This window comes from Anser brachyrhynchus, assembly GCF_964034855.1.
Source record: "Anser brachyrhynchus genome assembly, chromosome: 21".
Classification (NCBI taxonomy): Eukaryota; Metazoa; Chordata; class Aves; order Anseriformes; family Anatidae; genus Anser; species Anser brachyrhynchus.
In genome coordinates, this window is record NC_137714.1 from 1,002,155 (window position 1) to 1,016,530 (window position 14,376).

A 14,376-nucleotide genomic window follows, 5' to 3' on the forward strand; every position below is an offset into this window, starting at 1 on the left:
CCAAACCCCAGGATACAGCAGCCCTGGCTAATTCCCTCCCACCCCCTGCAATGTCCCAGTTTTTACTGCTGAGCACTCCGCTACCCAGTAGGGAATACCCCTTTGGTCAGTCTGGGTAAGCTGTCCCGGCTGCTTTCCCCCCCTGCCTGTTGCATGCTGCTGTCCTCCTTGCTGGGAGAAATGGAGAAAGCCTAAAGACTGCATAACAGCTGAAACACGGGTGTGTTATCAACTGGTTTGGTAACAAATGCAGAACGTTACACCATCCTGGCTGCTATGAAGAAAGTTAAATTTAACCCAACCAAAACCAGCTGAGCTTGTATTTCAGCTAAGGAAAAGGCGCTTGGTTCTCCTCAAGCAGTCAGAACTGTCAAACCCTCGCTGACAGGTGGGCTCCAGCCTCTATCCTTCCCTTCCTTCCAGAAGGGCACCTGGCAAAGGCACTCGGCTCCTTCTACAGCATTGTACAGCTTGCATGCCTGCGAGGTGCAGTGCTCTCACCGCAAACCCGACTGAATGCAGCCAGAGGACAGACATGTAACGGTTTATGTCCTAACAACAGTGCAAGAGATTTGCATGTTATTCATCTCTGGAGATGAAATTTATTCCAGGGTAGGAAGAAGCTGGTATTTTCATCCTGAACTAAATTGGCACCAGTGGACAGTTGACAGAAGGAGCAGTCCTGTTCTCTGCCAGCTCTTTCATCGCACCCCTGTTCTGCCCCATTTCTTCTCACCCGCACCCACCTGTGCTAATGCCCGGGGAGGATGGTGCAGGGGGGAAAGACACGAGAGGTTCGAGGCCTTGTGCCCCCTTACCTAGAGGGATGGCAAATCTTACCACACTACAGGGAAAAAAAAGCTTATTTTCATTTCTCAAGATTGCCACTATCGGGGAACCAGACCTCATCATTGTGCTGAGACTGAGAGAAGAAATAACGTGTAAATTGAGCAATATACCAGCAAGCAGTTCCTCTTACCAATGCTGCTCTGAAAGACAAGGCAGTGGCACAGCATGTCACCTTCAGCCAGAAGCCCAGCTTGCATTTCTTTTCCTGTAGAAACCTTGAAGCGTGCCTTACTCCCGGAGGTGCTGACAGCCCGCAATAGACCCAGGCACAGTTTTTTCCCAGCGATACTGGCACGTACTGATTGTGCCAAGCGCACGTAACTGCCCTTGAGAATGGGCACCCAGAGGCACAAAGGTAAGTCACCGGCAGCAGCTCCACCAAAACCAGCACCGGCAGCAGCACCACATCCAGCAGGGACAGGGCCTGCGGGACCTGCCCAAGTGCTCCGGACCCGCTGAACATGCTCACTGATGTCATAAAATGTTTGACAACATCATAAAGCACAGGGGCCGGCTGGGGGTGGCCATCTTATCCTTCCGGAGGCTGGCGGGGACCACGTGTCTGTAGCCGAAGACACAGCCCCTCGCACAAGCCGAGGAGCATGGGGCTGCGCAAGGCCACCCCCGCACGGCTCCCAGGTCCTTGTGGGCCCCCCGCCGCCATCCCTTCCTCTCCTGGCACCCACACAGAGCTCGTCTGTGTGGAGAAGGATGGGTTTGTCAGAGCAGGTGCCCACCAGCAAGGCTCCAAGAGGCATGAAAGAAGGCAGCAGGATGCCACTGTTGCACCTCAGTGTGTGTACTGGGCCCTCAGTGCGTGTTTGGGGGCACCCGTGACCCTTTCTTGTGCCTCCGTGCATCGCTGGACTGCTGGATATCTCCTGGAGGGAACTCCAGACCCTTCAGTGTCCATTTTGGGACACCCATACCCTTTGGTTTGTTTTTCGGTGTACTCAGTCCCCACGAGTGCACCTTTTGGCACAGCCTGGTCCCCACGGTGCGCCTGTTGCAGTGCCTCACACCGCTTGGTGTCCATTTTGTCTTGGTGCATCACGTAACCCCTCGTTGTTTTACAGATGCCCAGGTCTCCTGGGTCCCTTTCCAGGGATGCCCCAGTGCCCTGGAAGTGCCTTTTGTTGCATCCCCTACCCCTGGGACCATCTTTTGACGTGCTCCTGACTTCTCATTGTGCCTTCTGGGGTTCTCCAAGGCTCTTGATGGGCGTTATAGGGCACTCCTGGACCAGTGGGTGTGCATATTTGGGTACTCCAGACCTCTCACTTAGACTTTTGGGGCAATTTGGACCCCTTAGTGTGGCTTTTGGAGTGTTGTTGCCTACCCTGTGTGCCATCTCGGGTGCTCTGCCTTCCTCAGATTGCCTTTGGACACCTCCCAGAGCCCTGGGCATGCCTTTTGGTGTCTCTGGAACCCTGGGTGCATATTTCAGTGCTCAACAGTGCAATCTGTGTTTCTTCTGGGGCACCCCAGGCTCCTCAGTGTGCCTTTCAGTACATCTGAACCCCCTTGGTGTGCCTTTGGGACACCCTGGATGCCTCCATTTCTTTGTCAGAGTGTTCCAAGACCCTGTGTGAGCCTTTTGAGGTGGCTCTGCACCCCTTGATCTGCTCCCCCAACCCATGGCTGTGCCTTACGTGGTACCCCAGTGCCCTTCGTGTGCTTTCAGGGCACCTCTGGACTGTTGCATGTGCCTTTTGGGACACCCCAGAGTCCTCAGTATCGCTTTGGGTGGGCTATAATAGACTCCCACAATGACATCCAATTTATTTCCTTGTCCCTTAATCCATACCCAGAGGCTCTAAACTGTCGCCCCCAGCTGCAAGCTCCGTACAGCGCAGCCCCTCCATTACCCGCAGCATCAGCCCCCTGCCCTGTCTGTCCCTCTTGAAGATCCTGTAACCGTCCATCACAGCACAGCAGTCACTGGGCTCTTCCCACCAGGCTACACTTACGCCAGTGTGTCCCCAGTAGCTCTGGGACTGAGCCAAGGCTTCTAGCCCCTCTTGCTTTTTCCTCATGCTGCGTGCATTGGTGCAACAACATTTCCAGCGTGCTCCAGTGTACCCAGCACCCCACAGAGCAGACTGAAGGATCTCGCTGGCACAGTCTCATAGTTTATCACTGCTGAGCCTGTTTTTACCCCTTTCCCGTTCAAATCTAGCACGTTTCTCACCTAAAAAACATGATTATGAGATTCGAAGGGACAAGGGACAGCTTTTATGCATTCAAATTGTGGCTGCCCAGCTGAGCAGCCACTGCCCACACCTGCTCCGCTGTGTGCAGGGAGAGGCAGGCACAAGGGAAAAGCCTCCCTTGCTCCTCTGTGGGCCCCAAGTCTCTCTGCTCCCCCATGCATGCTCAGATCCTCTTCATTCTCTTCAGAGATGCTCCATTCCCTTCCTTGGGAGAACAGATCTCCTCTCTTCCCATTTGGGACTGCTTTTCTCCTCACCGTGGTCCTCGGTGACAGTTCAGATCTCCTCCAGGCTGATTCACTCTTTCTGAGGACTTCTCCCCTCCTCCTTTGAGAGCCCCAATTCCCCCTCATGGGAACAGTAATTCTTACTTGTCCACTCTGTGCTCAGCTCCCCTCCATTACCCTCCATGCATGCTCAGATCTCTTCCATTCCCACTTGTGTGTGTGCAGAACACCCCCCCAGCATATGCTCTGATCCTTTCTGCTTCCCTCTTTGCATGCACAGAGCCCCTGTACGCCCACCTTCCTTTACCTTCCTGCTGTGATTCCTCCTTCTGATTCCCTCCCTCCATCCTCCGATGCCCTCCCTTCCTCCCAGCGCACCTCCAGCCTCAGCTCTGAGCACTCAGATTTCATCCATTCTCCTCTCCAGGTTCATGCAAAACTAAATGGAGAAGTAAGAGCGCGCAAAAGGAGGAACAACCAGTATCTGAGCACAGACAGAGGGGAATAGAGAAAAGTGGACACACAGCAGGATGTAGGGGAATTTCTCCAAGTTTTATTTACAAAATTCATAGTTTTGGTCTGGACAGGGAATTAGGGTTCAGGGGGACATTTGTCTCATCCCACATCTCTTCTATCTCTTCCTTTTTACTGAGTTTGTCTGCAAATTCCAGCCTCCCAGGTGGATCTGGGATGACACACACAGAGTTAGGGTTAGGTGAGTTTAAAAAAAAAAAAAAGCTGTTGAATAATTTAGTTGAAAGATATCACAAAAGTCACCAAGTAACTCATTTGGCAATTCCCCCTCCTGCAGTCCTTGTCATCTGATGGCAACAGGAGCCCAAATCCTTGCAGTCCAGCGAGGGTGTATTTTACAAACATCTCTCCCTGTTTAGAAGTTCTCGGAGCTGATGCTCTGACTCTCCTCCTGCAGCTGGGAGGCTGTGGTGTCTCCAGGCGAGGCTACGTTTAAGTACCCAATCTCAGAAGGCTGAGAGGGCGATAAGCAAAAGGATGAGTCTTGGCTTTCAGCTCCTCCTTCGGGCTTTGTGTCCTGCACGGGCTTCAGGGTGCCGAGAGAGTCTGGCAGTTCTCGTGATGGGAAGCTGAAAACAAATTTCCTCTCAAGTCATTCTGCAAACTCCGACTCTCTGCTACCTGCACAGCCCCAGCGCTCCTTCCAGCACCGCTGTGAGGCAGCACAGGGTCAATGAAGTTTGCCTGGGCTAAGGCTCCAGCACTCTTCCTCCAGCACGTAGCTGACGGCCCATTTCCCCCTGAGCATACTCTGACTCGTGACACTGTCCATCACCCACATTAGCACCCAAAGGCCACAAGCAGGGCCACTGTGCCAGGTCTCCAGCAAGCAGAGACCAGAGCCCGCTGCTTTCCCCATTAGTGTGCTCACCTCCTGCTTTTTGGGGTGGATTGGGGTGCTCCGTGCTACGCCAGAGGTTGAGAAACAGCTCAGGCTCCCTCCTGCCCCCTTGCCCACTAGTCATGAAACTGTCCTGGGACATGGGTCATACAACTCCAGGCAGCAGCCGTCCTCTAAGCCTCATAACCTCTCGTGTAAAAACACTTCTCCAAATTCACTGGGCACGAAGCTGACAATGTCACAGCAAGTGCTGGAATTTACACAGTCATGTGAGCCTCACTTCTAAGTCCTGGTGTTTCCTGACATATTTTGAAAATTTTACTTCTCCATCCCATCAGTTTCATGGGGGTCTTTTTAATACCATTTTCCCTGTAACTAGACTAAAAAAAAAAAAAGGGGGGAAAAAAGAAAAAGACCCTTGGAGGTGAAAGCACAGAGTGGAGCATTTGTTTTAACAGCCAAAATGTACAACTTCTGCATTGCCACACACAAAGAAAAATTCTCTTCCTTCTTGTTTTACCCCACGATACCTGGTACGGGGAGATGGCAACACCTTACTCTGTAGCTGCCGTTCAGAGAGGTTAGCACCCTTCAAGTCCTGGAATGATAAACAGAGACTTTCAAAGTAGGAGGTGTGTATCAGATCCTCAATTTCAACACACAGTCTGGGTCTTGAAAGTGCCCCCCACTTCACAGCTAGTTCCCCAACTCCCCAGCTCCACAGAGGTAATAATCTTAAATTTGTTTTCTGGGTCTGAATCTAAACTAAAAAACAAACAAACAACAAATAGCGCGGGTCAAAGAAACAGAAAGAAATGAAATGCAATGGAGCACACAGACAGCTATTTCTACCAGGTCCTGAAAGCACTTCGTTTCATTTGTAATCACTCGTTTCCGCATTGGGTTCCTTTTAAACTTCAAAATGTACCAATAAACTTCCATATCCACCTGTTTTATCTGGAGAGTTGTTGAAACAAAATCTTGAACTTTCCTGGATTTTTCCCCATTTCTCCCCAAGTTCTTTATGAATTTGTTCAATCCAGAGCTGAGTTTATAGGTAAGATGTGCCTTTGTTCAGTTTAGTCACTGTTGTCAGTCAGCTTGGTCTGAGTTGTTTTTGGCTCACAGAAATAACATACCTAACTCCCTACCACAGTGTTCTGGGTTATTCGTCAGGATATTAAAGCTAGCTTTAAAATGGCCAGGCCCCAATTACTGAAGTCTTTTAACAGCTCTAAAACTGAAACAGAGGCAATGTGAACTTAGGGAACTCTCTTCTGTGGGAAACAGAGGCGCCCACTTGCCGACCTCACTCTCTAGAGGTTTGCTGCCTACCAGGGGCTCATATCGGGGCTGCTACCAAGAGACTGCTGAGCCATGGGCAGCCCACAGACTGCTATCGCCTGCTGTTGTTTCATCTGGGTACCAATGACACTGTCAAGAGCAGTCCAAGGTGTATCAGGAAGGACTACAGAGCCCTTGGAGCAGCTGTAAGAGGCTCTGGAGTACTGGTGCTCTACTGTCCAATCCTACCAGTCAAAAGGCTTTGAAAGGAGCAGCTGAATCCAGCAGATCAATGCATGGGACTGGTACCTTAGCCAGGGATTTGGCTTTTTAGACCATGGGACTATCTTTGAGAAACCTGGTCTACTGGGAACAGATGGGGTCCATCTGTCGGAGGTGAGGAAGAGCATCTTTGGTTACAGGCCTGCCAACTGGTGAAGAGGCCTTTCCACTAAGGTTACCAGTGGAGAGGAACCTCAATCCACTCAGCTCTTACTGGTTCGATGCCAGTGCCGGCAATAGATGCTTGGAGCCAGGAAGGGGATCAGAGGTCAGTGGGAGAACACTTGAAGAGCAGCACAAAGTAATTCCTCCAGCCACTTCATCCAAAAAAACAGTTTCACTAGGGGCCCAGCTTAAGTGCCTCTACACAAATGTATGCAGCATGGGAAATGAACAAGGGGAACTGGAAGTTTTAGTGAAATCTCATGGCTGTATCACTGACCTCAGTGAGACAGGGCAGGATGATTTGCATGCCTGGGATGCTGGGATAGATGGTTACAGGCTCTGCAGGACAGGGAGGCAGGGAAGGAGAGGAGATGGGATAGCCACGTACACTAGGGAACGCCTTGACTGCATGGAGCTGGGTGATGGCAATAAAAAGGTTGAGTGTCTCTGTCTAAGGGTCAGGGGAAAGGCCAATGAGACAGATATTATGGTGGGAGTCTGTTACAGAGCACCCAGTCAGGATGAAGAAGCAGATTAAACATTCAGTAAGCTACTGGAAGTCTCACTAGCCCTTGTTCTTGTGGGGGGGACTTCAACTTCCGAGACATCTACTGGAAATACAATACAGCAGAGAGGATACAGTCTAGAAGACTCCCAGACTGTGTGGAGGATAGTTTCTCAATGCAAATGGTGAGCGAGCCAGCTAGGGAAGGTGCCCCACTTGTCTTGTTGTTTGCAAGGAGGGAAGTACTTGAGGGTGAAGGACGGTTGGAGGCTGTCTTGGACGCAGAGATCATGAAAGGATCCTTGCTGAAGTAAGGGAGGCACTTCTCAATTAGTTCAGGGTCACTGTGGCCAGGACAGCCACCGATCGCCAATTCACCCACAAGACCCTCTCTGTTTTACCAACAACAAATCTAGGAGAGCACCTTTCCTAGTCGGCTCCCATAGCGCCCGTACCAAGTAGTTATCTCCAACATGCTTTAGAAACTTCCTGGAGCTGTCTGTATCCACTGTATGGTATTCCCAGTTAACGTCTGGCAAGCTGAAGTCACACAAAAGGATAAGAACAAGTCTAGAGAAATCCCTTAATTCCCACAGAACAATATACCAGTGCTATAGGCCATCCAAGCCACGATGATGATAGACTCCCACAACAACATCTGCATTATTTGCTTTTCCTGTAATCCTCACCCAGAGGCTCTCAATCATGTCATCCCCAGCTGCAAGCTGCACACAGTCCCACCCCTTCTTTACGTGCAGCATCAGCCCCTCACCTCGCCTGCCCTGGCTACGTCTCCTGAAGAGCCTAAAGCCGTCCATCACAGCTCTCCAGTCACTGGACTCTTCCCACCAAGTCTCCCTTATGCCAATGGTACCATAGGTGTGAGACTGAGCCAAAGTTTCCAGTTCTGTTCCTCATACAGTGTGCATTAGCGTACAAATATTTCAAATATGCTTCAGTGTATTCAGAGTGAAAGCTCTGACCAGCACAATATTCCTCAAAGACTGTCATGCTGTCCCATAGCTTATCACTAGTGAGCCTGATTTTATGCCTCTCCCCCTTCAAGCCTAGTTTAATGCTCTTTCACTCAGCCCCACTAACTTGTAAGCAAAAACTCTTTCCCCCCTCTAAGAAAGGTGAATCCTACCAGGCCCCAGCAGGCCTGATGTCACGTAGACCACCGCACGATAAAAAAGCCAAATTCTGCCAGTGACACCAGCCTTGGAACCAGGTATGGATAAGCCAGGTCCGCCCGCTTATTTTGATATAATCCCCTACAACTGGAAGGATAGAGGATAATTCTGCTGGCACCCCGATCTCTTTACCAATATCCCAAAAGATCCCAAAGGCCCTGAAGTCTCCTTTGATCACCCTTGGACTTCTCATCATAAATTTGTCGCTACCCACATGAAAAAGCAAGGGCAGATAATAATGAGTGCCATACCAGGCTAGGAGGTCAGCTACCCCAAAAGTCTCTCCTCAGTGACAAAGCCATTGCAGTCTACTGCGGGCTTGGTGTCCCTTCCCACCCAAAGCAGAGGATCGGTCCAGCCCTTCCCTGGCACCTCAGCTGCAGCTTGGATACTGACCCACTCTCAGGACATCAGCTCCTGCAACCTGTCTGCTCAGAGGGTCTCACCTCCGTGTTGGGAGCGTGGATGCTCCTCATGGCACGCTGCGAGGGGGGCACGTGGCCGGAGAGCTGCAGTTTGCTCTCATGCAGCCGCACGTTCTCCTCATCCAGGATCTTCACTCTGGGCACGTTGTATACAAGGCATAAGTTATTTCCCGTCCGGGCACACTGTGCTTTCAAAAGGGCATTTTCTTTTTCAAACTCAGACCCTTTTGCCGGCACAGCCTTCAGCTGTATGCCAAGGGCCTAACACTACATCCCACAGCAATGAAAAGCCCCAGCACTAGTGACTGAGGCATGATTCAGGCTTTCCTCCAGACAGAACAGGGATTTCTTCAGAGAAAGGAGAATAAAACCAAAGAAGTAATAGGATGAGGCAGGTTTCCAGGGGCATCCCACCAAGGCATCATTAGGAGCCTACCTGCTCTGCAGGGCGGCAATCGTAGACCTGGTGCTCCAAGGGGTCTCCTCTTGGTCAGTTATCTTCTGGAGGAGCCGTCTTCTCTCCTGGAGTAATTTCTCATTCTCAGTAGTGATCTGTGCAATCAGCACCTTCCCCTGAGCGTTGTCACAGAAGGAAACAACAACCAGCAGTTACGCTTTGCTCTTCTCTATCCACTCAAAGTGCCTTACCAAAAGGATCACCATCAAGCATGTTCCCTAGGAGGGAAAGCCCTTGATGTGTTCTCTTACCTTTTCCACTTGGAGTTTTGACTCACTGAGCTCACTTTCAAGCTGCTTAATTCTGCTGTCCCTTTGTTTCACCTCATGGATGAACGTCTCTTTGGCTCTGCGGATCTTGTCTTTGTGGCGGAGCTGCATTTCATTATATTTCCTGAAGAGGCACAGAGACAAACTTAAGGCCATGAAATCCTTTTGTGTTCTGGGTCAAAAACAAGGCAGATGTTCTGTGTTTATTCAGGCTTTTCCAAGCACGAACTGGCAGCCATCTACCAAGCTCTATTTGGCTTCCCAGTCAAAGGCAGAATGAGCACAGCAGCCTTCTGGGCTATATCTTTCACTTCTGACCATTTGGGTTTTTTGTCTTGCAAAGGTTGCATAATTAAGTGTCAACCAAATGGAAACTGACTGAGGGAGAAGGACCCAAAGCGTTCCCAAAACTGACTCCCAGCTTTACAAAATCGTGTCCTTGCTCATCTTAGCTCTGAGCTCCTTCGTATCAAACAGGTGTAAAGTCACCAAAACTGGAAGTAATGGGGAAAGGGTAAACAGGGGTAAGGCGTTTATTTCATGGAGATGCAGGTGGTAAAGGGGAAGTACTTGACAGGCAGGGGGCGGAAAGCAATAAAACCGGTATTTACAGGGGAGACTCGCATCCCTGGAAGTGCCCAAGGCCAGGCTGGATGGGGCTTTGAGCACCCTGATCTAGTGGGAGGTGTCCTGCCCATGGCAGGGGTTTGGAATTAAGATGGGTTTTTAACTACCCTTCGAACCCAAGCCATTCTATCATTCTATGAAGAAGAGTCCTAAAGAGCAAGGGTCAGGCAAAACAGAGCAGGTTGTGGAAAGAGATACTTCAGTGAGCTCTTCTTAAAGCTGCAACACTGGGGTTAAATATTTGTCTTTCCTGAGACTTGTGATCGCTGCTCCCCCCTCATATCCTGCCCATTTAGGCAGGAAAGACATGTTTGTTTGTTTTTTTAATTTTCCTTTCTGTCCCAGTTGGAAAATATCACACAAGAGTCTCTATCAGATTAGGGAGGTTTGCATACATTTGCTCAAAACTCATGAGAAAAACACTACTAGGCTTCAAATTAGTTCAAAAGTATTCTGATGGAAAAAAAACAGCTCCATGAAGCCCCTTTGCCCAGACCCCAAACAGCAGCACCCACAGCTCTCCCTAGACACCCCCTCATTTTCCACACTGCTTTAGCTACCAAGGGGAACACGAAGTAGCAGCAGATGCGTGATGCATAACCTAATTGCACACGAGGGCATCAGGTTAAGGCTGTTATCTCAGTGCTAAATGTCCTGAACAGGAGAGACACGAATGGCTACAGAACAGTGACAGCGAGTGTCACCACCAGAGCAATTCCTGGGAAATTCGTCTTCATGTTCCCTGCTGCTTCAGTCCTTACCTGACGTACAGATCCTTCTGGTTCAAAAGACGGACTCCTTCCTCATAAAGAGCTTTGTTTTCCTCCTTCAGCACTGAAAGTTGCTCTGAAAGCTTCTGGTTCTCCTTGTGACACTGGAGATGCTGGAAAAGAGTTATTTTTTAGTTGTGTGTGTGTCCTCAGCTACAGCAGCTCTCTGCCTCCTTTTCACTCCGGTCTCTCTTGCAGTCTGTCATTAATCCTCACGTTCCCCATGACAGATAACATCCATCCATCCTGCTCCCAACCTCCCTGCCGCCAAGGCCACTGCCTCCTCCTGCATCAGGTTCACGTGGTAGCGAGGGGACAGTGGGGTGGCCTCTGTGAGCACGGCCCAGCAGCTGCCCCGTGTCAGAGAAAGGCCAGTCCCAGCCAGCTCCAAAAGGGACCTGTCACTGCCCAAAGCCCACCCGAAGAGCAACACTGGTTGTGCCTCTGGGAGACCACATCGGAGCAGGGGAAAAAACTGCTGTGCAACAGCAGCTGGGAGACAGAACAGCAACAGAGAGAAACGGAGAGCGAGAGAGCAGTGTGGTGGAGTTCAGCTGCCCATCGGGGTGAAACCACCACACCTCCCCAAAAAGAAGGGGGAATATGAACTTCTGTGCTGCTGGGGGACCACAGGCTTTAAAAGGGCAGAGGGAGACAATGCATCCTGCCAGACAGTGAACTCTACCAAAATTTTCTTGTGAAAAGCTCCATGCTTCATGAGAAAAGGGGATGTTCTTTTCCTCTCTCCCTTCAAGCCCTCCTTCCCTGCCCTCACAGTTGCATCCCCAGGAAACCTACTCAAGACGGGATGGTGCTTTTCCTCCAGTTCCTTTTTTAAGTCAGTGGGATCTGCAATTGCTCAGCACCTGGCTGGATTTGGCCATATTTCACCAGTTCCCACACAGATTTCATACTGGAATGGTCCCATTTACCCACACAAATTGTTCCCTAGAGCTCAGTCTGCCCTGGAGCCAGCCACCAGTACAGCATCACCTTGGGTGACGAGGACGTGTCCGTGCTGCAGCTCACCTCGCTCGAATCAGTTTTCCTCTCATCTTCTAGGGCATGCAGAGTCTTGGCCTGCAGCTCCACGTGCATCTTGGCCAGTGATGCCTCTGTCTCATGTGAATGCCGGAGCTGCTGCCGCAGCTCCTCCACCTGCTGCTCCAGGAGCTTCCTAAAAGCACGTTGGTGTGACAGTGAGACATGGACACAGAGGCCAGCCCATGGCATGCCACCATGAATTCAAGGCCGGCTGTGGTCTAAAAACAACATCGCGCCTGCATCCACACCTGCCCTGGACAACTCTGAGGGTAGGTAGAAAGAAATGAGCACATCCCAGGTGTCCCCACGTCCCAGTGCCATGCCAAACGGTGAATGTCCTATCTGGGAATGTCAAACCCAGTGTGAACACAGCAGTGGTGGGACACAGCTGGAACAGCTGCTGGCATCTAGAGGATAAATAATCACTGAACCAAATCACTGGGCTGCCTGGAATGGACCATGCACCTTTTGAGGCAGCTGAAGTCTCCACAAGTGTTTTAAATCTTATAAAGAGGGGATTCTGTCTGCCACAAACACTTGGAAGGCAAAAGAAGAGATGGGAGGCAAAAATCAGCGACTCTGCGAGCCCACCTAGGGCCAGGCATGGAGCTGCAGAAGGTAGCTGGGAGGCTGGCACAGAAGCATTTGCTGGCTGGCACACACCTCCTCTCCACTCACAGCACAGGTCTTACCCAGCTCTGGGTACCTTTTCAGCAGCTCCTCACGGAGTTCTTGCTGCACTCGAGCTTCGTTTTCTCGAGCCTCCTTCAATTCCTCCTCCAGGAGTTTCTTGTCTGAAACACGGGTCTCTGCCAGCAGGAGCTGGTGTTGTGAATCCTTCAACTTCTGATGGAGCTTTGAGATCTCAGATTAAAATGGGACACAGATTAAACTTTCTGAATTTAACAAGCCAGTACTTGGACCCAAAATGAATAGTAAAATATTTTCAAAAGGCTATCAATTATTTTGGATCAGATACTATGTCATGAATTAGCGACATGTTTTTATTTTTATTTTTTACACTTAAATCAATCCTGTACCCTTCAAAAACAAATCCAACGATTAGTGCAGGAACACAGAAGAATTGATGCTATAGAAAACACAAGCTTTTGCAACTCACTAGACTGTGAACAGCAGCAAGGGTCCTCTGTGAGGACATGATCCAGGCTCCCTACACCTGCCAGCCCCACTAGAAGTATTCTCAGATACCGAACTTTAGAGTCAGGAGTTGAGGCATCCAATTTGCTTTCTATTGTCTTAATTATGCATCCACTATTAACCAATATGTCTCCTAAAATACTCAGCCAACCTGCCAAGTGATCTCAAACTAGTAAAATGGACTTCAGGGAACTGATTTGTGAACTGCTAGTGCTTCTTTTTCTGAACTGCAGCTACACAAAAACTGCTAAAAATATACCTGATGTTAACTTAGTCCATGTTGTTGAGTTACCTGTTTTTGTGCTTCGTACACTTTGGATTTCTCCTGTGCAAGTTTCTCTTGCAGGCTGCTCTGCAATTTATCAGCATGGGAGCATTTCAAGAGCTCTTGTTCAAGTTCTTTGACCTTCTGCTGACTTTTTTCCAACTGTGCTGAGAGAGAGGAGCATGTTTCAGTTGCGTCCGAGAGCTTTGCCCGAGCTTGCTTCAGTTCAGCTTTGACCTGAGTTTCAAAAGAAGAAATCAAGCCTGAACTTCTATATATGAAGTCTCCCCTGAGCCTCCTCTTCTCCAGACCAAACACCCCCAGTTCCCCCAGCTGCTCCTCACAGGACTTGTGTTCCGGGCCCTTCACCAGCCCTGTAGCCCTTCTCTGGACACGCTCCATGGCCTCGATGTCCTTCTTGTAGCAAGGGGCCCAAAGCTGAACACAGCACTCGAGGTGCGGCCTCACCAGAGCAGAGCACAGGGGGATGATCACCTCCCTGCTCCTGCTGGCTGCACTACTCCTGACACAACCAGGATGCTGTCGGCCTTCTTGGCCACCTGGGCACACTGCTGGCTCATGTTCAGGTGAGCATCGACCAACACCCCCAAGGTCCTTTTCCTCTGCACAGCTTTCCAGCCACTCTGCCCCAAGCCTGTAGTGCTGTATGGGGTTGTTGTGGCCAAAGTGCAGGACCTGGCACTGAGCCATGTTGAACCTCATCCCTTCAGCCTCTGCCCATTGACCCAACTTGCCCAGGTCCCTCTGCAGGGCCTTCCTGCCCTCCGGCAGATCAACACTTCCCCCCCAACCTGGTGTCATCTGCAGACTTACTGAGGGTGCACTCAATTCCCTCATCCAAGTCATCAATAAAGATATTAACGAGGATGGGCCCCAACACCAACCCCTGGGGAACACCAGTGGTGACCAGCTGGATTTCACCCCGTTCACCACCACTCTCTGGGCCCGGCCACCCAGCCAGTTTGTAACCCAGCAGAGCGTGCCTGTCCCAGCCATGGGCTGCCAGCTTCTTCAGGAAAATATTGTGGGAAACCGCGCCGAAGGCCTTGCTGAAGTCTAGGCAGACTATGTCAACAGCCTTTCCCTCATCCACCAGGAGGGTCACCTGGTCACAGAAGGAGATGAGGTTGGTCAGGCAGGACTTGCCTTTCACGAACCCATGCTGGCTGGGCCTGATCCCCATGTTGTCTTGCACATGTTGTGTGATTGCATTCAAGATGACCTGTTCCACCACCTTTCCTGGCACT

The 14,376-nt window shown here is 50.4% G+C and overlaps 1 protein-coding gene across 14 annotated transcripts in view; it reads right to left on the reverse strand.

Moving 5' to 3' along the window:
* Positions 1-3,820: 3,820 nt before the first annotated feature.
* The window catches only part of CCDC30 (coiled-coil domain containing 30), a 40,403-nt gene continuing 29,847 nt past the window's right edge, over positions 3,821-14,376 (reverse strand). For 13 of the 14 annotated variants that reach the window (XM_080564288.1, XM_080564287.1, XM_080564286.1 and 10 more), the window contains 9 exons: positions 13,136-13,345; positions 12,392-12,549; positions 11,671-11,818; positions 10,633-10,754; positions 9,227-9,368; positions 8,955-9,091; positions 8,540-8,654; positions 5,195-5,262; positions 3,821-4,392 (listed from right to left, as the gene is read on the reverse strand). In XM_080564288.1, coding sequence (XP_080420414.1) covers positions 4,179-4,392; positions 5,195-5,262; positions 8,540-8,654; positions 8,955-9,091; positions 9,227-9,368; positions 10,633-10,754; positions 11,671-11,818; positions 12,392-12,549; positions 13,136-13,345 — 1,314 coding nt within the window. In that variant the 3' untranslated portion in view covers positions 3,821-4,178. Of the gene's footprint in view, positions 4,393-5,194; positions 5,263-8,489; positions 8,655-8,954; positions 9,092-9,226; positions 9,369-10,632; positions 10,755-11,670; positions 11,819-12,391; positions 12,550-13,135; positions 13,346-14,376 lie in introns of all 14 variants that reach the window. The other variant, XR_013941390.1, reaches the window with a different exon arrangement.